This window comes from Macrobrachium nipponense, chromosome 26 (genome assembly GCF_015104395.2).
Source record: "Macrobrachium nipponense isolate FS-2020 chromosome 26, ASM1510439v2, whole genome shotgun sequence".
Lineage (NCBI taxonomy): Eukaryota > Metazoa > Arthropoda > Malacostraca > Decapoda > Palaemonidae > Macrobrachium > Macrobrachium nipponense.
In genome coordinates this window covers 55,385,271-55,410,270 of record NC_087215.1, presented here as the reverse complement: position 1 = coordinate 55,410,270, position 25,000 = coordinate 55,385,271, and the positions used below count along the sequence as shown (strand labels likewise).

The following is a 25,000-nucleotide window of genomic DNA, read 5'->3' as shown; positions in this document are numbered from 1 at the left end:
ACTGAAATGATATGTACAAAAATAATCATTATTGTAAAATACAGCGGTATTAAACATAAAAATCATCAATATTCTAAACATTAGTAACAATACCAAAAAATAATCATTATTCTAAAATACAGTAATAATACCAAAATATAATCATTATTCTAAAATACAGTAATAATATACCAAAAAATAGCCGTTATTCTAAATTACAGTAGTAATATTACCAAAATATAATCATTATTCAGAAATACGGTAGTGATATTACCAAAAAATAATTATTATTTTAAAATGCAGAAGTAATCTACCGAAAAATAATTATTCTAAAACACAAAATTTATATACCAAAAAATAATCATTTTTCTAAAATACAAAGTTAATATACCAAAATTAATCATTACTTGTAAATACAGAATTAATATATTATAAAATAATAGCTATTCTAAAATACAGAATTATTGTACCAAAAAATTTTTTTTTCTTGGTATATTCTGTATTTTAGAATAATGATTATTTTTTGTATATTCTGCATTTTAGAGTAAAAATTATATAATCATTGTTATAAATTACAGAATGAATATAAAAAAAATTCATTATCCGAAAACACAGAACTGATATACCAAAACATTATCATTTTTTGGTATATTAATTCTCTATTTTAGAATAATGGCTTTTTTAGGTATGTTAATTCTTTAATTAGTAACAATGATTATATGATAGCTGTTCTAAAATGCAGAATTAATATACCAAAAAATAATCATTATTCTAAAATACGGAATTACCATACCAAAAAATAATTATTTTTTGTATATTATTTCCGTATTTTAGAATAATGATTATTGTTTGGTATATTAATTCTGTAAGTTATAACAATGATTATATAATAACTGTTCTAAAATACAGAATTAATATACTAAAAAATAACCATTATTCTAAAATAAAGAAGTAATATATCACAAAGTAATAATTATTCTCAAATACATTAGTAATATACCAAAAAAACAGTCATAACAATATGGCTGATATGCACAAATGTTAGTAAACTTGATGTCATTTAAGTTTAGCTGTAACTGTACATCAGAGAATATGCAAAACGTTTACTGCGTCTCCCATTTGCCCTCTGGCACTAATTCGATGTGACTTCAGGAACGTTTTTGAGCACCGAACTGTGCCAAAACGTTTACTGTGCATCTCGCTCGGCGGATTGACTTCAAAAGTCTCCTCCACTTGTATTTATTGCCTTTCGTATCACATTTAGTCACTGGCGGTATTACGGTAAAAATAAAGCTTTAAAGCAGAATATATATATATATATATATATATATATATATATATATATATATATATATATATATATATATATATATATGTGTGTGGTGTGTGTGTGTGTGTGTGTGTATCACATTCTAAATTCGTTAAGGCTTAATCGTTTTATCTGTTTTTTTTTTTGGATCAGCGCGTCTGAAATATATATATATATATATATATATATATATATATATATATATATATATATATATATATAAACGCGCAAATCCAAACAACCCAGATAAATCAATGAAGCCGTAACGAATTCAGAATGTGATATATATATATATATATATATATATATATATATATATATAGATATATATATATATATATATATAGATATATATATATAGATATATATGTATATATATATATATATATATATATATATATATATTCACCTTAAAAGCTCCATTTTTACTGTAACACTGCCAGTGGTTAAATGTGATACAAAAGGCAATAAATACAAGTTGAGTAGAGGGGGTCCTTGTAGCATCCCTTCGGGCCCTAGCTTCAACACTTTCCTTCCTTTTACTCTACCTCCATTCATATTCTTTCATCCAACCTATTTTCCATCTTCTCCTAGCAATTGTTCCATAGTGCAACTGCGAGGTTTTACTCCTGTTACACCTTTGTGACCTTTTACTCTCATCTTTCCTTTCAACGCTGCATGACCTCATAGGAACCAGCGCCTGGGCTTCGGCCTAAACCGTATATTCTCTCTAAAACAGAGCTATGAATACTGATGCCGAATGATCTGAACTTCGGCCTCTGTGACATCAGTGACAGAAACTCCTGAAAGTTAAATCTGCGCACTGGTCGTCCTATTCCACACGAACCTTGGTTACAATTTTTACGAGAGAAGAAAACGTCCAAACATATTTGCCTTATACAGGATACCATACCAACCACAGTATAAACCGGGATGCATCGCGAATTGTTTATGGAAGTGCGTGTCTTTTCAAAGGCTACAGTCTAACGCCTCAGTGGAATGGTCGGCTTGGTGTTGGCCTGCCACTTCGGTGGCCGCGAGTTCGATTCTCAGGCATTCAATTGAGGCGTCAGAGATGTGTATTTCTGGTGATAGAAGTTCACTCTTGACTTCGTTCGGAAGTCACGTAAGGCCGTTGATCCCTTTGCTGAATAACCATTGGTTCCATGCAACATAAAAATACCATACAAAAAAACCAACAAAGGCTACAGCCTCGAAAGTTATTTATGTCCCCACGCTTAACCGGAACCCAACGAACTTTTTATCTTATTTGCCTGTCGTTTATAGATCCTTATAGAAATGGTTCTCCTCAGTGCTACCAAAACGTCTCTGTTAATTGTATATAGTCCAGAGGTCTATATCAGGACTTTTAAGCCCTTCAACATCCTACCGCCTTTGGGGCAAGTGTCTGTAAGTCGAATATTGGATCTTTCCCAGATAGTGCTAACAAAATTCGGAGTACGTTATCTTGGACTAATATTTCTTGGGGCTCAGTTTTTAACTGCGTTTGTTTAACTGCCTCTGATAAAAATCTGTATGTGAATATTTCTGACTGTTTGCCATTTGTTACATGTAGATCTCCGTGACAATCCACCAGATGAAGCACCTCTGGCGTGATCGGTATGGTCTTGGCCTGCTACCTCGGTGGCCGCGAGTTCGATTCTCGGGCATTCAACTGAGGGATTGGAGATGTGTATTTCTGGTGATAAAAGTTCACTCTCGACGTGGTTCAGAAGTCACGTAAAACCGTTGGTCCCGTTGCTGAATAACCACAATCTTTTGTTTAAGGTTTTACGGTCATCCCAACGGGCTTGTACTTATAAACACGCCGCAAAGGGGGATACTATCTGGAGTCCTTTGTTTAAGCTTTTACGGACATCCCTAACGGGCTTGTACTAAACACTCCGCAAAGGTGGATACATACCGGGTTAAAACCCTTGAGGGTCACTATATCAAGGATAGATCCCGGAAATCGTTATGGAGATACACCCGGAATGATAACGCTCTTCCTTCTCATTCATGTGCCACATTCTTTATTGAATGTACTTGTCTTAGACTTAACGAGAGTCCCAGGGGAACAAGCAACCAGACCGTGAACTCTTCATATAACTACACCGAGCGAGGGGAATAAAGCGTTGTCGCGCAGTTCGGTTTCCGCGTCACAACGGCGGCTTTCAAAGGGAGGAATGGATGTTGTTTATTTGTTGACAAAGCCAGAGCCGCTGACGTCAGCCCGATACTTTGGAAGGCAGCCAGAGGCGGTCTCGCAAAAGGCCGAGGAAAATGGGATCGTCCTCGTCTCGAGTCATCGTAGCGCATAGCACCGGTCTGAGCCTTCTTCTCTGGATCCTGGTCTGAGCTGTGACATTTATGGTCGCTTCTGCGATTTGGTCAGGTTTGGGAGAAGTTGAGGTGTCTCTTTAAATCGCCACGAAAAGTTTCTGTAGTGTAATCAATGTTTCTGTTTTCGTTAGCAGTGTATAATTTTTTAACCAATTGTTTTATTTATTTGCTTTATTTTTTTCTGTCTCTTTTTCTTGTTTCGCGTGCTAGCATTGTAGGAAATGGGTGCTTAGTTTGTAGTTCCAAGGAGCTTTTTTTCTCATTGTTTCATTTGAAAATATAAATATATATTCACACGCTTAAAAAATCGCAGTAGATGCACATAACTTCATTAAGTAAGCGAATACCACAGGAAAATGATAGGGAGAAATCCAAGCGCTTTCGCCTTTATTGTAGTTCCTCGCTGGACGTGTGGTTTTCGCGCTTGGCTGCCAATCCGGTGGTCCGAAGTTCGAATCCCGGCTCGGCCAACGCGGAATCAGAGGAATTTATTTCTGGTGATAGGAATTCATTTCTCGATATAGTGTGGTTCGGATCCCACAATAAGCTGTAGGTCCCGTTGCTAGGTGATCAGTTGGTTCCTAGCCACGTAAAAATATCTAATCCTTCGGGCCAGCCCTAGGAGAGCTGCAATCAGCTCAGTGGTCTGGTAAAACTAAGATATACTCAACTTAACTTCGTCTTTATTGAGACATCGTCAAAGAACGACGATGTCTTAATAAGAGTCGAAAGCGCTTGGATTTCCGCCTATTATTTTCCTGAGGTATTCGCTTTATCATATATATATATATATATATATATATATATAATATATATATATATATTATATATATATATATATATATATATATATATATATATATATATATATATATATATATTATATATATATATTATATATATATATATATATATATCTATTGCATTTGTGTGATTATATGTTTTACATAAGTTTTGAGACTGTAAGTCTGACTTGTCTGTCCTCTCCCCATCATACAGTATAAAATGTAACATTCCATGACTTGGAATCGGACATGTATGTAAATAACCTTATACATATACATGCTCGAGGTATTCATCTCCCCGTTTCGAGATGAACATTACCTCCGTAGAATAAGAAATATGCTTTATAATTAAATTCTGATTCATTCAAAGTATTCGTATTTTGTCAATTCAGCCCCAGTTTTAAAATGGGTAATCCATCTATTCTTCTCCTGTTTTATGCTCGGACTTTTTTCCCCTCTTTCTATTTCAGTCATCAGTTCGCTCTTCCGTGTCTGGGTTCCATAATCTGATATCGTGAGTGTCTGTCTGTCTGTTTTTATGCTTCCTCTAAAATCTGGTGGAAGAGAATCAATCACAGGCTTCGATGCCTCTGCTTCTACAGAGAGATATTTCCGAAATTGGCAACGTATTTTAGTATTGGCTTGTGGCTCTCTCTCTCTCTCTCTCTCTCTCTCTCTCTCTCTCTCTCTCTCATCTATTCTTTTTTCACTATCTGTACCTTCTCTCTCTCTCTCTCTCTCTCTCTCTCTCTCTCTCTCTCTCTCTCATGCATATAGTATACAAAGCTGAAGTTTTAGATATTTGTATCACGGGAATGTTTATACGAAATTCTTGCATGTGGAGTTTCTTCGTGTTATAGGTGTCCGATTACCCCTAGTCGTTGTACAGCCACCTCCCGGAAGTTTTAAGCGTTCATCCAATTTATTATGTGGAGGGTTATGGGAAAGGAAACCTAAAATCTATAAATATCCAGTGAGGTAAACAGGAACAAGGGGGGAGAATCCGGAAGTACGTTTGCCGCACGTAGCCACAGTATGAATTTTTATCACATCACTTTGTAACATGGCAGAGGGTGTTGGATACCGATTCCAATTACAAATACCCGAGTTCGATAGGGATTTGTAAGGTCGGAATCGGTATCAACTTGTACCTCACTTGTTGGCCGAGTCGGTAATACCACTGCAGTCCTGATTTCTCCTCTACGCGCTGGTTCGAATCCACGAGAGGACGAAATTATTATCAAAAAAAAAAAAAAAAGAAATTCCTTCCGTTAACATATATGGAATTATATTAATTCCGAGCTAGAGCGAATTTGATATTAAAGGACGTTTGTAGCTTAATGCATATAGTATACTATATATATATATATATAAGATATATATACATATAATATAATATATATATATTTATATATAATATTATATATATATATGTATATATATATATATATTATATATACTATATATATATAATATATATATATATATATTATATATATATATATGTGTGTGTGTGTGTGTGTGTGTATGTGTGTGTGTGTACATGCGTACATATGTAACGTTATATATATATATATATATATATATATATATATATATATATATATGATATATCTACAATATATATATATATATATATATAATATATATATATGTAGATGAGTAAATCATTGCATTTTTCCGTACTTCGAATTCCATACAAAAGTGCTTAAAAGTACAAAAATCAGAATGAAAAGGAAAAATGAAAGAGAAAAATACTGGCATGTTTCCTTTCCTGAACTAAGACCAGAAAAGAAGATTTTGTCTGATTTATGGGCCAAAATTTGAGCCTCAACGAAAAGCACGAGAAAGGAACAAAGGAACAAGAGGGAAACCGTATCCGCATTTCATTTTGTTTTGAAGTGTTGTATATTCATATACAATAAGTCTCAGCGAATATAATTACATTTATACTCAATCACATACACACGGAAACGCATTATATTTCTTTAAAAAAGAACTCGTGATGGTTTTTAATTAACAAATTGAACCTAACGAAAATATATTTGCTAGATGTAAGTGGCCCTTCTAACATCATACAACCCAAGGAAAGATGTAAATCAATCAGGACCATTGAAATATTAGTTTGTTCAGTGCTATTCGCACTGGGAAATTATATATCTCTGGATGTGTAGAAGTGATGTGAAAATGTAGACTGGGTATTGGAGTCTTTATGTTAATATTTATGGGAGATATGCACATAGTTCAGAGATGAAATGCTTTTATCCTTACCATTTCCCCAAGGGAACTTCAGGTGGTCAGATTTTAATTCGAATAGAAAATAATCTATTTTGATGCAGGTTTGTGAATACATAAATGGATCTACGACCTTTGCAGCATTCCCTAGCGGCTCCTTACTTCAGTGTTTGTCTAAGCCTTCCACTAAAGGCTTGTTCGTCCAAAGTTAAATATATCTTAGTTTTAGCAGACCACTGAGCTGATTAACAGCACTCCTAGGGCTGGCCGAAGGATCAGATTTTTTACGTGGCTAAGAACCAGTTGGTTACTTAGCAACGAGACCTACAACTTATTGTGGGATCCGAACCACATCGAGAAATTAATTTCTATCACCAGAAATAAATTCCTCTGGTTTCACGTTGGCAGAGCGGGGAATTGAACCCGGACCCTAAGATCGGTATTCGAGCACGTAACCGACTCGTCTAACAAGAAACAATAAAAAATTATTCGTCCAACACAGACTCTCGGGTATTCAGGTCATTAAAAACAAAGAACACATTATATTGACAAAAAGCTGTATTTCATAATATCATTACAAAGTATATGTTTCATTCAGCATCTCTTGCTACAGTGTTATATCTTGATAAAAAAAACAATGATTATTGCTAATCATGAACAAATACCCTTCGCAACTCCCATCTCATTTGTCTGGTAGTATAGCTCAATGTCCGTATCCACCTCTACTGCCATGAGCCTTAGCTTGAGCTGTGGCAGCAGCAGCCTGAGCCTTAGCAGCTGCTGCCTGGGCTGACTGTAGGTCATGGAGAGCGAGAGCTTGCTTCTGACTGAGTGAACTGGCAGCCTGCTGAGCCTGCCAAGCCATAGCCTGTTGAGAGTCAAGGAAGGCCTGAATGGCTGCGAGGGCGTTGGCAGCTTGCGCAGCGAGGGCACCAGCTTCAGCACTCGCCTGGCTTAAGCCACCCTGTAAAGACTGAGCTGAAGAAGCTGCCGAGGCAGCAGCCTGGACAGCCTGACTAGCTTGACTTGCTAGAGCAGATTCAGCAAAGGCAGCAGCTTGGGCCCCTTGAACTGCTTGCGTGATCTGCGCAGCTTGAGCCTGTTTCTGAGCGGCAGCAGCTTGCGCTGTCTGAGCAGCAGCAGAAGCGGCAGCCGCAGCCTGGCCAGCAGCGGCAGAGGCAGCAGCTTGAGCAGCTCCCTTCAGACCTGCAGCAGCTGCTGTAGCCTTGGCAGCAGCCTGGTTAGCAATGTCAGATCCACTTGGGCCATGGCTGCCACTGCTGCTGCCCCCACCAACAATGATGTAGCTTCCACCTCCTCCATAACCCCCACCTCCTCCGCCATACCCTCCTCCTCCACCACCTGATCCTCCCCCATACCCTCCTCCTCCTCCACCTGATCCTCCTCCGTAATCTCCTCCTCCACCTGACCCTCCTCCGTACCCTCCTCCCCCACCGCCTGATCCTCCACTGTACGCTCCGCCTCCACCACCTGATCCTCCCCCATATGCTCCGCCTCCTCCACCTGATCCTCCTCCGTAAAGCCCCCCTCCGCTTCCGTCTGATCCTCCACCATATCCTCCTCCTCCTCCACCTGATCCTCCTCCATAAAGCCCCCCTCCGCCTCCGTCTGATCCTCCACCATATCCTCCTCCTCCTCCACCTGATCCTCCTCCATAAAGCCCCCCTCCGCCTCCGTCTGATCCTCCACCATATCCTCCTCCTCCTCCACCTGATCCTCCTCCATAAAGCCCCCCTCCGCCTCCGTCTGATCCTCCACCATATCCTCCTCCTCCTCCACCTGATCCTCCGTAATCTCCTCCTCCACCTGACCCTCCTCCGTATTCTCCACCTCCTGATCCCCCATCATACCCTCCTCCTCCTCCGCCTGATCCTCCCCCGTAAATCCCTCCTCCTCCTCCTCCACCATCACCACCATACGAGCCACGCTTATCCTGTAAAGAAACAATGGAACAATTAACAAACATTCATGAACTCAAGAGTCGCTGCTTTCAATAGCAACTTGTGTGCGAAATGCACAACACATTGATAGAAAATTTGTGTGAATCTGGAATTCCTGTGATACAACAAGGATTCTTTTTCTTTCATAAATGATCAATATCGAATCATTTGTCTTTCAAGAACCTATTTTCAATCAGTGGATAAGATTTATATCATTTGAAACCTAAAGACTCTTGTAAATAATAGCGTGTTGCATTTATGCCCAGATTGATTTCAAGAAGGGATATTTATAAAATGTAGGAAGTCAGGAAATGATGACAAAAATAGGAAAAGAATGAAAGACAAATGAGTTGCGAATCAAATTTCATCTTATACATACGTAAATTTTCTTTTAAAAACATCTGCCAAAGCGGTGCACTTAATCGCTCATAAGCTAAACTATCGTATCACAGAAGAATTCTGGAATCTAAGAATTCAACTGAAAATTTATTTCACAAAGAATTTATCTGACGATTTATTTCAACTCGTATGAAAATGCTTGTAGAAATTGCGTCACAATGTCAAATTAAAAGCTGAATTAAAGCTGCACTAGGATGTTTAGAACATAGGGATTGTCGCAGACAGTTTTTTTTTTATTAAAGTTCATTTTATACATTATAAGAAATACTTACGCGTAAGACATCCTCCCCAACGTCTTTCTCAACATCCTTGGCAACATCCTTGTCGGATTTTTGCTCGGCTACGTCCATCTCTGCTAGGCATAGTCCTAAAGAAAAAATATATAAATATACACATACATACATATATTATATGAATATGTATGTATGTATAATGCATATATATATATATATATATATATATATACACACATACATAAAGACAGTGAGAAATTTCCGATTGAGAAATGAGTTAGACAGGGAGACCCCATCTCTCCTAAATTATTCACAGGATGCCTAGAAGAAGTTTTTAAGAATTTAGAATGGGAAAATGCAGGAATTAACATTTATGGGGAATACCTTAACAACTTAAGATTTGCAGATGACAGTTCTCCTCAGTGAATCAGGAGAGGAATTACAGAAGATGATAAAAGATTTTAGTAGAGAAAACAGAAATGTAGGACTGAAAATGAATATGAGTATAACTAAGATAATGTTCAATGAAAATGCAGAGACAAATACGGGTTATGGACGAACCTCTAGAGACTGTTAATGAATATACTTATTTAGGACAGACAGTAATTGTTTCCCCAGACATGAGACCGAAATTAAAAGAAGGATAAGCATGGGATCGAGAGCTTTCGGTAAACAAAATGAAATTATGAAAAGTAAAATGCCACTTTCTCTAAAAAGAAAAGTATTTAACCAGATGGTCCTACCAGTATTAACTTGCGCATCAGAGACTTGGAGCCTTACTAAAGCCTTAGAACAGAAGCTAGTTAGAACTCAAAGAGTTATGGAAAAAATGATGATGGGAATAACACTAAGAGACAGAAAAAATCAACATGGATACGAGAGCAAACTAAAGTAAAGGATATTCTAACAAAAAGTAAGAAAAAGAAATGTGTATGGGCAGGACATACAATGAGAATGTCAGGTAATAGATGGACTAAAAAGAATAACAGAATGGGTCCCTAGAGATTGTAAACGAAGCAGGGGAAGGAAGAGAAGACAATGGATTGACGAGCCAAGAAAATTTGCGGGTGTCTGAGGCCTTTGTCCTGCAGTGGATTAGCAATGGCTGCTGATGATGATGAAGATGAAGATATATATATATATATATATATATATCTATATATATATTATATATATATATATATATATATATATATATATATATACATATATATATACATATATATACATATATATATATATATATATATATATATATATATATATATATATAATATAACATATATATATAACATATATTATTTATTTATTTATTTATTATTTATTTATTGTTTGCTCGGTAAATATATCATATCGCTAAAAAAAGGATTATGATTCCGAATAAAGGGACTTTGAAATGGAAAGATAAAATTAGGAAGTCGGTACTTTTATAAAAGCAACTCAGTAACTGGCATTGGATTTATATTGTATATGTATATACCAAATAAAACTTTGTATTTATCAAATAAAACTTCAAAAGTATTACATTACATTTTTGTTGTACTACCATGTTCATCATTGAATTCAATCGACCTTATCAGCGATATTGGTAATTCAAGAGGAGAATATTGACACTTTTAAATCCAAGTGCCAGTTACTGGCCTGCTTTTATAAAGGTATCGACTTCCTAATTTGATCTCTCTATTTCAAAGTCCCGTTATTCGGAATCAAGCGATAAATAATTATATTAGACCATTCCTGAAACAAAAGGTATGAAAGTAGAGAAAATTATGATTAAAGTTATTGTTCTCTATTTAATAATTTTTTATCATAAGACTAAAAGAAACGGTTAGGCTAATTCGCCAACTTACTGTATGCATACCAAAATTGCATGTATTATTTTTGTGATTATGGTAAACCAAATCTTTTATTACTCGGAATTAATTGATAAGAATGAGCAGCTGAGCAAACAAACCGCATACCAAAAACAAAATTGATTTATTCGAGAGATGTTTGGCTTTACCTAAGCAGAGACAGAGAATCCAGAGATTTCGGGTCATGGTGGAGCGAGGTCCCAAGCGGAAGCTATTCCAGGAAGATGTGATGACTGCTGTCTCCCAGCATCCCCTTTTATACGCTCGGAAAAGTTGACAGCTAGTGTTCAAAATTTTGCAAAATTTGGCGTAAAAATCTGGAAGACAACCGCTATTCTGGTATTGCATATTAATAATTTTAGAGATTAAATATGCTTTATGCAAAGATCTCAAAGCGTTTCCCCACGATTTTAACCATGAGAAATAAATTGAATGCCAGATATTATACATGGCAACGTTTAGCAACATTTCACTAACTAAAACAATAAGAACAAGTCTCGTCTTTTGGGATGATCTGCAATGTCTCTGGTGAGGGAAGATCCTTTTGAAATGTAAAGAACAAAAGGTGAAAGACTTGAAAAGTCATTCCGGTCATAATAAGAGCGAGGTCTTCCTTTTAACTGCTGATGGGGCATCATAGAAAGGAGGGGATTTGTAAATCATGTTGGGTAATCATGTACAGAAATTAGAAAATGACTCTCTCTCTCTCTCTCTCTCTCTCTCTCTCTCTCTCTCTCTCTCTCTCTCTCTCTCTCTTGTGAAAAATATTCATCAGACATGTAACAATTATGAATAAATGTTTCTCTCTCTCTCTCTCTCTCTCTCTCTCTCTCTCTCTCTCTCTCTCTCTCTCTCTCTCTCTTTATCGATGATCGAGCGATCTGTCTATGGATCGACTTGCAAATAGCTAATTTCTAGTACAGTATTTTCTACCGATTTCTTTTAATCTGTGACCACTTTTCAGTACATAATAGTCAACAAAGAGGAAAATACTAATTTTTTATAATTGAATAATATTAATTATAATACGTCATCATGTCATTCCTGTGCCTTTGCTTTCACAAATCTCCGCTTATCTACAGTCTCCTGGTTCCTAACTCTTATCCAACTAGGCTTTATTTTCTCCCCGGGATGGTGTGAAAGACCTGTCCAGGTCATCCCCCATCTCTCTTGCATCATCTCACTGATATGTGGAATTTCTGTAATCTTCCTTCTGTCAGTTTCCCTAATCTCTTTTAGAAACAGCTTTATGCACTGGGCAGTATTTCTTCCTCTGTGTAGAAGAGAGGTGTTGTAACACAGCTAGCGTCTCTCTCGACCTTTCGTCTACCCCTTGTTAGTGAAGCTTTATATTTTGAGGAGTCTTTCTACCCTTCGTCAGTAAAGCCTTATATTTTGGGTGGTATATCTGCCCTTTATTAGTAAAGCCATACATTTTGGGTAGTAGACTTTCTACCCTTCAAGAGTAAAGCCTAATACTTTGGGTATTCTTTCTACCCATATTAATAACCCAAAGTAGCATTTCAACCTATTGTCAGTCAAGGCTTATGTTTTGTGTAGTTTTTCTGCCTTTCATAAGTAAAACCTTATATTTTGGGTAGTATTTCTTCCCTTAAACAGTAAAGCCTTATATTTTGGATAGTATCTCTACCCTTCATCAGAAAAGCCTTACATTTTGGGTAGTCCCTCAACCATTTATCTTTAAAGCCTTATATTTTGGGTAGTCTTTCTATCCGTTATCAGTTAAGCCTAATATTTTGGGTAGTCTTTCCGTCCATATTAGTAACCTAAAATAGTATTTTTACCCATTGTTAGCAATGCCTTAAGTATAGGGTAGTCTTCTGCCAGTTGTCAGTCTCCTTCCCAGCTTTATCCCTATTCGGGGTCGTCAGTAAAGCCTTATATTTTGGGTATTTTTTCTGCCCCTCGTCAGTAAAGCCTTATACTTTGGGGAGTCTCTCTGCCCCTAATCAGTAAAGCCGCATATTTTGCAATCTTTCCACCCATTGTCAGTAACCTAAAATAGTCTTTCATGTGTAAAGCCTTATACTTTAGATAATCTTTCTGCCCCTCATCTACAAATCCTTATATTAGGGTATTCTGTCTAAACTTTGTCAGTTAAGCCTTGTATTTTGTATAGCTTTCCTACTTCTCGTCAGTAGTAGGAAAGCATTCTAATATTCATTGTCTGTTTATCCCTCACAAAGAAAGCTTTGAATTTCTGGGTACTTTCACAACTCGTCTTGAGAAGGAAAACACTACATTACTCATTGTTTATCCGCCCCTTGAATGACAGGGATTGGAGAGACTACTGACAGTCCCGTTATTTTCCTTTTAGATAACAGTATTTGTAGGATTTTCCTTCTCAGTCTTTTATTTTTACCCACTGCTGCAGGTCAAGGCTGGTACCTACACAAGGTCAGCAACAGCAACAACAGCAGCAGCAACAACAGCAGCAACAACAGCAGCAGCAACAACCTATATTGCTCTTCTGAAGCAATCCTTTTATTGACGTTTATGTCGTCTTATTGTTTAGTGCTAAATCCCATCTGCGTCTTCTCCCGCCATCTTGGGGTAGTCAATTACTCGTACTCTTTTCCTTGCATTCTAATTCTCTCTGTTCCCCTTTTATCCTTATCTCTGTTCATTGGTGTTTCAGAAAGGGGGTTATTTTTAGGGTTGTTCACTTCGAGTCTGCATACGGAATCATTCTTTATGGTATCTTGCTTGCGACGGGAAGTGACTCTCAACCACCTTAGAATGGAATGAACACCCGGGGGAAGATAATGGAATCCTTTACATCTCCCCCATCCTTTTTTTTTTCAGCATCTCTTCATCTCGTTTATTTAAGCAACCTTTCTTGCCTCATTCACACAGCCACTACGATTTCTCAATGTGTATCGACGCCGGTGAATTTTGTTACCACGGTATTTTAACCTCCCCTGAACGAGATCTCAAGGTCCCTCATTGAGATTCCACCCAGTCCTTGAAAGGTACTTCTTCTTCGCTCTCCCTCTTATTACCCTTTCATCATCTTATAAATTTCCCTTTCATTCCAAACTGGGCGTCACGAAGTCGTCATTTCTCTCTCGCCAGGCACGTCTTCTCATCAGCCTCCGTTCTATTGCACCTCTGATTTTTAGTTCTCTGTAGAAGAAAATTGTTGCGATGGCTTTGTCTGGCCGTCCGCACTTTTTCTGTCCGCCCTCAGATCTTCAAAACTACTGAGGCTAGAGGGCTGCAAATTGGTATGTGGATCTTCCACCCTCCAGTCATCAAACATACCAAATTGCAGCCCTCTAGCCTCAGTATCTTTTATTTTATTTAAGGTTAAACCATAATCGTGCGTCTGGCAACAATAAAGGCCAGGTAACTACCGGGCCGTGGTTAAAGTCTCATGGGCTGCGGGTCATACATTATACCGAGACCACCGAACGATAGATCTATTTTCGGTGGCCTTGAGGGTACGATGTACAGAAAACTCGATTGCGCCGATGAAAGTTCTGTGCATTTTATACTTTTTTTTGTTGCTTTACTCATTCGTGTGTCGTTATTAAATGAGATTTGTCCCTCATATCTGTTTCTGTGGGGGATAGTGCCTCCAGTACACCTCACTCTGTGCGCTGTGGGCATTACTTAGGGTTCTCTCCAGCGTCCCTTCGGCCATAGCTGCAACCCTTTTCATTCCATTCACTGTACCTCCGTTCATATTCTCCTTTCTCCGTCTTACTTTTCAACGTTTAACAAGTTGGACGAGTGCGTTAAGTGCTCGCCTACCGATTCGGTAGTTGCGAGCTCGATTCTCCGCTCTGCCAACGTGGAATCAGAGAAATTTATTTCTGGTGATTAGAAATTCATTTCTCGATATAATGTGGTTCGGATTACACAATAAGCTGTAGGTCTCGTTGCTAGGTAATCACTTGGTTCCTAGGCACGTAAAACATATCTAATCCTTCGGGCCAGCCCTTGGAGAGCTGTTAACAAGCTCAGTGGTCTGGTAAACTAAGATATAAATGTACTTACACCTGAATCTATTCGAACCCGGTAGTGAGTACGGAAGTGTGATCGTGTTGGGTGATTTTAATGTTAAAGTATGTGTACTTGGTAGATATGGAGTTCATGAGGTAAATGAAATTAAAAAATCATCTTGGAACTGTCTTCCATGAGGAACTGATAGTTTTTGAATGCATAGTTCGTGAGAAAGACCATTTTAGATTCATTCATAGGAGAGAGTGTTGTGAGTAACAACTACGTAAAGAGATAGTACAGAGCAGTAAACAACATGTTGATGGAAGCTGGTAACGAGAGGAGGAATGGGTTAATTTATTTTTTATTTTTATCTGGCGAAGGTGAAAGTGAACACAGAATTCCCCGTGGGGGGGCTAGTGCCGTCAGTGCACCTCACTTCGACCCCTAGCTGCAACTACTTTCATTCCCTTTACTGTACCTCCGTTCATATTCTCTTTCTACCATCTTACTGTCCACCCTCTCCTAACAAGTGTTTCATAGTGCAACTGCCAGGTTTTCCTCTTGTAACACCTTTAAAACTTTTCCTGTCAATTTCCGTTTCAGCGCTGAATGGCCTTAGTTGAACCCCTGTGCTTGGCATAATACCAAAAATCTATATCAAAAGTCATATCAAATCAAATGAACACAGAATTGAAATAGGGTTGTAGGAAATGTTGCTATGAATGCAATGAAAACAAATATAGCAAGGAGGACGAAGGATACATTTTAGGAAAAGATGTATGAAAACAGGGTAATGGTGAAACAAACTAAAGTTGAAAAGTGCACAGGAATCTTTAAATTCAGAGTTTGTTATGAGGTCATCAGAAAAACAGGGTATTGGTGAAATAAACAGAAATTGAAAAGTTTATAGAAATCTTTCAATTCAGAGTTTGAGTTATGAGATCAGTGCTGCCATTTATGGCTTCAGACACGCGCGGGGGAGAAGTATAAATACGGTTGAGAAGGGACAGAGGTTGTTTGAAGTCCAGTTTTATGATTAAAAAAAGGGGTTGTGAAGGTATAATACCGAGACAAAAATTCCATCAGTTCAAATAAAGGGGAAAATAATATACATAATTAGACGTACAAAATGTCTTTCAACATGGAAATAATTAAAAGAAACGTACGTGTGTGTGTGTGTGTGTACGAGCGCACGAGTTTGTTCTGTTCAATCTTCCCTTTCGTTCATGTTTTTAGTAATCCTCATTCTGTTCCTTGTGAATAAGGACAACAGTACTTTTGTAATAGTCTTGTCTAGTTAAATTATTATTATTATTATTATTATTATTATTATTATTATTATTATTATTATTATTATTATTATTATTATTAAGATGGGGTTGTTAGAGAAAATAACGTAGATTACTGCTAAATCATTTATTATGTTATATGTCATTGACAATGCTTTATATAAGACAATAACTTAGTATATAAACTTGTTGACACAATTCTTAGAGCAACAAACATTCCGAGTCAGAACAGAAAACATTTTTTTATACATATCTTTTTCAAAAGCTACATTTAGTGACCATAACCACCGCCAGAGGTAGTCCCGTAACCCCCTCCGCTGCCCTGAGCCTTAGCCTGAGCCTTGGAAGCTGCCGCTTGTGCTTGGGCTGCCGCTGCCTGTGCTGACTGCAGGTCATTGAGAGCGAGGGCCTGCTTCTGGTTGAGGGAATTGGCAGCCTGCTGAGCCTCCCAGGCCATAGCCTGCTGGGAGTCAAGGAAGGCCTGGATGGCAGCCAGGCTGTTGGCAGCTTGTGATGCTAAGGCGCTCGCCTCAGCCGTCACTTCGTTCAGGCTGCCTTGTAGAGACTGGGCTGAAGAGGCTGCCAGACCGGCAGCTTGAACAGCCTGACTGGCCTGAGATGCCAAAGCTGATTCGGCAAAGGCAGCAGCTTGGGCTCCTTGAGCTGCTTGCGTGAGCTGTGCAGCTTGCGCCTGTTTCTGAGCGGCAGCAGCTTGCGCTGTCTGAGCAGCAGCGGCGGCGGTGGCTGCAGCTTTCCCGGCAGCAGCAGATGCAGCAGCTTGGGCAGCACCTTTCAGACCTGCAGCTGCTGCTGTGGCGTCAGCAGCAGCCTGGTTAGCGATGTCGGATCCACTTGGGCCGTGGCCGCCACTGCCAACAATGACGTAGCTTCCGCCTCCTCCCCCAGAACCACTTCCGTATCCTCCACCTCCTCCTCCTCCCCCTCCTGAGCCACCTCCATAACCATCTCCTCCTCCACTAATGAAGCCGCGCTTCCCCTGTCAATGGATTTTATTCTTAATTTTAGTGAAAAGAAAAAAAAGAGGTTGAAAATTCTTGTGGGTGAATGTAGGTGACAAAAAAAATTATTTTTAGCAGATTTTACAGAACGTTAACTGAAATACCCATTTGAGAAGTGATAATTTGGAAAGTAAATTATTATTATTATTTTTATTTAGATTACACAAATGTCTGGGAATTTTATAGATAACAGTTAACTCCAGGTCTGTCGGAAGAGTTTAGATTACAAACGCAGACTTTGGAAAATTCTCAAGTACCAAAAAGTATATCTTTTAAAATACCATAAAATGCAAAATACTGGAAAGACTTCTGAAATAACCCAGCTGGCCATAACGGTATAACTAAAAATTTACTGTTTAACTAAAAGTCAGTGAATTTTTAGATGGAAAACATTCATTACAAGGTTTGGAATAAATTTATGTAAGTAAATAAGTAAGATTTATTCTCACGAAATATATGAGACTCTCACCCTTGGTGTTTCCTCACTGGCGGATAATCCAGCGAAGGTAAGACCTAAAAGGAAAGGAATGATATTGCAAAATTAATATATTATAATAGAATCAGTATCTTGACGTTGGTGATAATATTGAAAACTAAAGCCTTATGTCACTGAAGGTACTGTGTGCAGTGTGCTAGTGGTCAAATGTGATTACAAAACATAAGATAACCTTTTAATTTATAGTATCATTGTTATTATTGAGAGTATCTCTAATAGTATAAGATATCGGTGCATAACTTATGTGCTAACATCAGCAATGACCAAACCTTATAGATATCCACATTTCCAACCATAATATGTCATAAATATTCTTTAACGTGTAGTTAATATTTTGAACAAGATAATGTTTATATTTCTCATATCTGGAGATTCTTCACTGACGTATTTATGGGTAAATCTTATGTTATTATATGCTTACCGAAACAGAGAAAAAAGGCCAACGTTCCCTTCATGTTGGTGACGAAATGAGCGTTCGAAGCGAATTGATGCCACGGAACAAGATGATACCTATTTTATACTCGTGTGACAAAGGTGGTAAAGAGTTGCCATATACTGCTATAAAAAATAAGGTTTTCCATGACCATACATGCCATATACTGCTAGATCATTGTTACCTAGCGTATTCATTGTTCTTGAAAGAAAATAACGTTGACTCTCTCTCTCTCTCTCTCTCTCTCTCTCTCTCTCTCTCTCTCTCTCTAACATAAAATTCTGGAAGATTTCATAGTAAATATGTTTTGCCTTTCTGGTATATTTTGTCTTGCTGACTCTCGTAAACATTTATGCATTTCTTTTTAATTGATTTAAATGATTTTGCATATATTTTGTCATAAAAATCATGTACCGAGATCAGCCGTTGTATTATTATTATTATTATTATTATTATTATTATTATTATTATTATTATTATTATTATGGAATTGAAATAATGTATCGAGTGATTTTTAAGCAAACTTAACATTTGCTATTTCATATGTGTATATATATACACACATATATATATAGTATATATATATATATATATATTATATATATATAGATATATATATATATATATATATATATATATATATATATATATATATATATATATATATTATATATATATATATATACATAAACACTTGTACGGGACACAGTATTAAAATATTATAGCAAGTTTTTGTATCGAAAATGGCACACAAAAATTTGGGATTCTTTAGCAAAGAGTAGACACAAAAATTTTTGGAACTATTTAAGAGGACCAGAGACTTACCCTTATCAATTTACGCGAAAGCAAGCAATACGTTGGAAAGTGAGGTGCGCTGAAAGTTCCCCTTTAGGATTTGGGTTTTGTCCAAATTTGCCTCCTATGCCCCAGTCTCCTGGCTTGGCAAAAAATCTCAACCTGGCATTGGAAAATCTTACCTCTCAGCCCTAAGGTTAATAACGTTTGATAGTGTTGCACATATATACATATATATATATATATATATATATATATTATATATATATATATATATATATATATATATATATATATATATATATATATATATATATAATGTATATATATAACTGGTAAAAATGTTGTTACAACAGAATCCCCTCTGATATCAGGAGCCCATAAAAACGCCAAAATACAGAAAGTAATATATATCGGCAGTCTCTGAAATTATTACTTACCTTCTGTATTTTGGCGTTTTTCTGGACTCCTTTTATTATATATATAAATACATATACATATACGTATATATATATACATAAGAAATATCTGCGTCTTTTTCCTAAGGGAACGAGAGAGAGTCTTTAGAGATTTTCGCTTATTTTTTTCTTGATTTTTGGAGGACCAAGGTAAAAAATTCTCCGTTTTAGGATATATTGCATCACCTTGTTCTTGATTGCTTAATGAAAAGCTGTTTTCCTTCCCAGCAGCTAAAGCTGTCCGACCTCATAGACTTCGGTCTCTGGGCAATTCTCAATGAACGTCCTGATTATCTCTATCCGCTTCGCACCCAATTCCTTCTTCGTTTAGTTGGCATTTAGATGATGCTGTGTAACCGTTTGGTTTTCCTCTTATCATTTGTAGATAGACGTCTGGAATCCTTCCAGCCAAACTCGGTACATTTTGTCGTTATTGCTATTTATATTTATATAGCTTCTCAAATGGATCACAGCTCATGCAGGATTCTGCCGTTTCCAAGGGGATGTACTATAAGTACTGACAACATTAGTAATTTGCTCATTTCAATCCTTCCATTGCTCTCTAGGGCTGCTAAATATTGAAATTTGAGTCATTAAATATGCACCTTGAATATAGGAGCTTTACTTCATACAACCATTATTCATATACAGGAAACATTTCTAATTTTTTTTAGGTGACGGTAAATGTGCATAGCCTGTATCACTTAAACTTACGATAATTTCACCGACCCTTACCGGAATTCGAACTTGGACTTTTTTTTAGGTTGAGGCATGGGTGACGTTGACTTAATATAGTTAGCCATCAGGCTAAATAAGAATTCATATCGAGTATCTAGTACGTATTCCTGTCGGAATCAGGATCCTTACTCGGAATCGAAGTTAACCCATCTCCACAAGCGTAGCATAGTAGTTGGTATTTAAAATATGCTAGACTATAGTAGATTCACATCAACCGTGCATCTGATGTCTAGGTCAGTCCCTTACAACGCTCCTAATTGGCTGTTGATAAGCCAATCACAGGGCTGGAACTCTCAGTCTCTAGAGAGAGTTCACATAGGCAGGATGTATCTACCATCTCTCCTGAGGGATACGTCTTTCAAAAGTATCCCTCAGGAAAAGTGGAACATACATTCTGAATGCCTATGTGAACTCTCTCGAGAGACTGAGAGTTTCCAGCCCTGTAATTGGGTTATCAACAGCCAATCAGGAGCGTCGTAAGGGACGGCCCTAGACAACAGATGCACGCTTAATGTGAATCTATTATAGTGACATGTATTATTGTCGTCTCATACACTTTGTGATTTACTGTATAAATATATAAATATAGTATATATATATATATATATATATATATATATATATATATATATATATATATATATATATATATATATATATAAATAAGAGAGAGAGAGAAAGAGAGAGATTTCGCCGTGTAGCCCGTATCAGAAATTCTTGAAATCACGTAAATTTTCTTATGAAAAAGGAAAGGGAAATTGGCAACGGCCTTTGGATCGAATTGGAAATTTATTCAATGAGGCGAATATCTAATTTTTCAATGGTGCGCACAACAGCGTGAAATGAGCTGGTTTCTTCTCTCTTTTTTTTCTTTCTCTCTTTAATCTTCAGTGATTTTGTCAGAGAAATCTTCAGTGGTTTTCTCAGTGTAATCTTCCTTGTTTTTTTCAGAGTAATTTTCAGTGATTTTCTGAGCAATCTTAAGTTTTTTCCTCAAAGTAATCTTCAGTGATTTTCTCAGAGTAATCTAAAGTGATTTCCTCAGAGTAATCCTCAGTGATTTTCTCTGTAATCGTCAGTGATTTTCTCAAAGTAATCTAAAGTGATTTCCTCAGTGTAATCTAAAGTGATTTTCTTAGGGTAATCTTCACTAACATTCTTAAAGCTACCATCAGGCATTTTCACAAGGTAATTTTCAGTAGTGTTCTCAAAGTAATCTTCAATATTTTTTGTTAAGTAATCTTCGGTAATTTCCTCAATGTAATCTTCCGTAATCTGCTTAGAGTTATTGTCACTGATTTTCTCAAAGTAATCTGTAATAATTTTCTCAAAGTAACCTTAAGTAAATTTATTCAAAGTAATCTTAAGTAAGTTGCTCAAAATGATCTTCAGTAATTTTCTCAAAGTAATCTTAAGTCATTTTCTTAAAGTAATCTTCTGTAATTTTATCAGAATAATCTTGAGTAATTCTATCATAGAAAATCTTCAACAATTTTAATTCGAAGCATTGCAAGATCAAATCATATACATCGTTAGTTTATACTCAGTACAAATTGACATTTGCATCAATTGAATTGCATTACGTGGTTTTGTGTAGGTGTATGTGTGTGTGTGTGTGTGCGCGCGCGCGTTACCAGGTTACTTCAAGAACAGTTGATCGTATCTTGAACGTTGGTGAATGTGACAAATTGTCGTCATAATGGAAACCATCTCATTGTGATTGTTCCAACTTCCAATCTTCAAGACATTGAAGATATTGTAAATTCAATATCGGATCCATTGATGATTATAATACCCTTGAAATCATTGTCAGAAATTATTAAAAGGTCTTGGTGTAGATATGTATTATTATTATTATTATTAGTATTATTATTATTATATTTGAATGATTGTAATGTGGCAAGTATGAGTCATTTACCGAAAAGCATACACACACAAACACACACACACACACATATATATATATATATATATATATATATATGTGTGTGTGTGTGTGTGTGTGTGTGTGTGTGTGTGTATATATATATATATATATATATATATATATATATATATATATAATTATATATATATATATATATATATATATATCTTCAATGATAATAAAATACGAGTGGTTCTTTTCTTGTTTGTCCTCCCACGGGTGACCGTAGGGAGACATGAAACAGCCACCACCCCTGCAAACATGTTTGTCCGCCCCGGAAGAAGGCAAGGTAGGAAGGGAACTGGGAGGATAGGGGAGACAGCAGCCCTGGCTGCCAGAGTCTTTACACTTCCGATCCATTTTTATGCATATCTAGACCTGAAAAGAGTAATAAAAATAATCATTAAAGGTTACCGACGACCCGGTTTTGCAAAAACAAAGTCCATAAACGTTTGGATAATTGCGGTATTTGGGAAAAATATGCCGGAATAGAAATAGACTATATCTTAGAAACCAGACCTGACCCAGGAAAATGAACTGTATTTTTTAATTCAGCTGCAAAAAGGGTCCTGAATCCGTTGGAAAAAGAAAAAAAACAAACAAACAAACAAAAACGCAGGCCAGTGATATATATATATACATATATATATATATATATATATATATATATATATATATATATATATATATATATATATATATATATATAAATGTGTGTGTTTGTAAAATATCCTCAACTTCCTGCGTCTAAAATATTAAAATGTGTACATTATGTTACAACATTATAGACCTAAAACTTTAAGAGTAAAAAAAAATTACATATAATCATAAGAAACAACATTGCTCTGTTGTAAACAAACAATTGTTCACACCAAGATCCTTAAACCCAGTCAAGCAAATGCGTAAGTATGCGTCGAAATCTCTTCTACTTATGGTAAGACTCCGGCTATAGTAAGACTCCGGTTTTGATAAGACTCCGGTTATAGTAAGACACCAGTTATAATAAGACTCCGATTATAGTAAGACTCCGGTTATGATAAGACTCCGATTATAGTAAGACTCCGGTTATAGTAAGACTCCGATTATAGTAAGACTCCGGTTATAATAAGACTCCGGTTAAAAATAAGACCCTGATTACAGTAAGACTCGGTTATAGTAAAGACTCCGATTATAGTAAAAACTCCGGTATAATAAGACTCCGATTATTAGTACAACTCCAGTTATAATAAGACTCGTGTTATAGTAAGATTCCAGTTGTGTAGTAAGACTCCAATTATAGTAAGACTCCGATTATAGTAAGACTCCGGTTATAATAAGACTCCGATTATAGTAAGACTCCGGTTATAATAAGACTCCGATTATAGTAAGACTCCGGTTATAATAAGACTCCGATTATAGTAAGACTCCGTTTATAATAAGACTCCGGTTATAATAAGACTCCGATTATAGGAAGACTGCGATTTTAGTAAGACTCCGATTATAGTAAGACTCCAATTATAGTAAGACTCCGGTTATATTAAGACTCCGGTTATAATAAGACTCCGGTTATAATAAGACTTTGATTATAGGAAGACTCCGATTATAGTAAGCCTCCGATTATAGTAAGACTCCGGCTATAATAAGACTCCGATTATAGTAAGACTCCGGTTATAATAAGACTCCGATTATAGGAAGACTCCGGTTATAGTAAGATTCCGATTATAGTAAGACTCCGATTATAGTAAGACTCAGGTTATAATAAGACTCCGATTATAGTAAGACTCCGATTATAGTAAGACTCCGGTTATAATAAGACTCCGATTATAGTAAGGCTCCGGTTATAATAAGACTCCGATTATAGTAAGACTCCGGTTATAATAAGACTCGACATCCCCCTCCACGGAAGTTTGATGCCTCAAATCATTCAGTTTTATCTGTTTGTTTTGGTGCTGGAAGACTCGTTGGCATTTGCTTTTACTCCAGCAGTAAATATCATTAATGTTATGTCCTACTCTGTATGAAAGTTTCTCTCGTCCTTTTTGTCTTTTATGTCGTTCCTATACGATATTTTTTGGCAATACCGACTTTTGGAGCAACGCTATATATTATTTTCTGGAGTTGTTATTATTATCATCATTATTATTATTTAGAAGATAAATCCTTATTTGCATAAACAGGCCTACAGGTTCACTTGACTTGAAAAAGTTATGTAGTATATCTGTTTAACCAGACCACTGAGCTGATTAAACAGCTGTCCTAGGGCGGGCCCGAAGGATTAAATAATTAGAAACTAATTGGTTACCTAGCGACGGGACCTACAGCTTATTGTGTGATCCGAACCACATCGAGAAATGAATTTCTATCACCAGAAATAAATTACTCTGATTTGAAATTCGAACGTCTAGAGAGTAGGGTGTCCATTTGAAAGAATTTCTTTCGCTTCTTGTGTTATGTCATTAACATATATTTTTCTTCATATCTTTTGGGGCACCGCTCTATATCATTTTCTGTGTCTGTACACCTGCCACCTTGCCTGTCTGTCTGTCCGTCCGCCTATTCGTGTGTAAAAGAAAAGAAAAAGCTTCCCTTATCCATAAGGAAAGGGAAGACATCTGGTGTCGGCTGTATCCGAAAAGGGTCATAGTGTCGGGTGGAAACTGACAGCAGAGCCTCTCCTTAATTTCCTGTCGGGGAAAGATTCCACTTGTTGGGACAAGACGCTTGAACGACGCTTGCTAATGATAAACTCTATGACCTGACTTGAGGAATCACAGTGTTCGTTCATGCTATATATTGAATG

At 36.7% G+C, this 25,000-nt stretch overlaps 3 protein-coding genes across 3 annotated transcripts in view; 1 reads left to right on the top strand and 2 right to left on the bottom strand.

The window, feature by feature from the left end:
* The window catches only part of LOC135200282 (antifreeze protein Maxi-like), a 300,869-nt gene that overhangs the window by 269,635 nt on the left and 6,234 nt on the right, over positions 1-25,000 (top strand). The gene's annotated exons all lie outside the window — the stretch shown is intronic.
* Positions 7,192-11,319, bottom strand: LOC135199914 (uncharacterized). The gene is made up of 3 exons (XM_064228034.1): positions 11,247-11,319; positions 9,284-9,378; positions 7,192-8,605 (listed from the first exon to the last, which is right to left on the bottom strand). Exons 1-3 carry the CDS (start codon positions 11,281-11,283, stop codon positions 7,355-7,357), a joined length of 1,383 nt encoding a protein of 460 aa, XP_064084104.1. The 5' UTR covers positions 11,284-11,319; the 3' UTR covers positions 7,192-7,354.
* On the bottom strand, positions 16,489-20,194 carry LOC135199913 (glycine, alanine and asparagine-rich protein-like). Its single transcript, XM_064228033.1, has 2 exons — positions 20,189-20,194; positions 16,489-17,352 (listed from the first exon to the last, which is right to left on the bottom strand). Exons 1-2 carry the CDS (start codon positions 20,192-20,194, stop codon positions 16,627-16,629), a joined length of 732 nt encoding a protein of 243 aa, XP_064084103.1. The 3' UTR covers positions 16,489-16,626.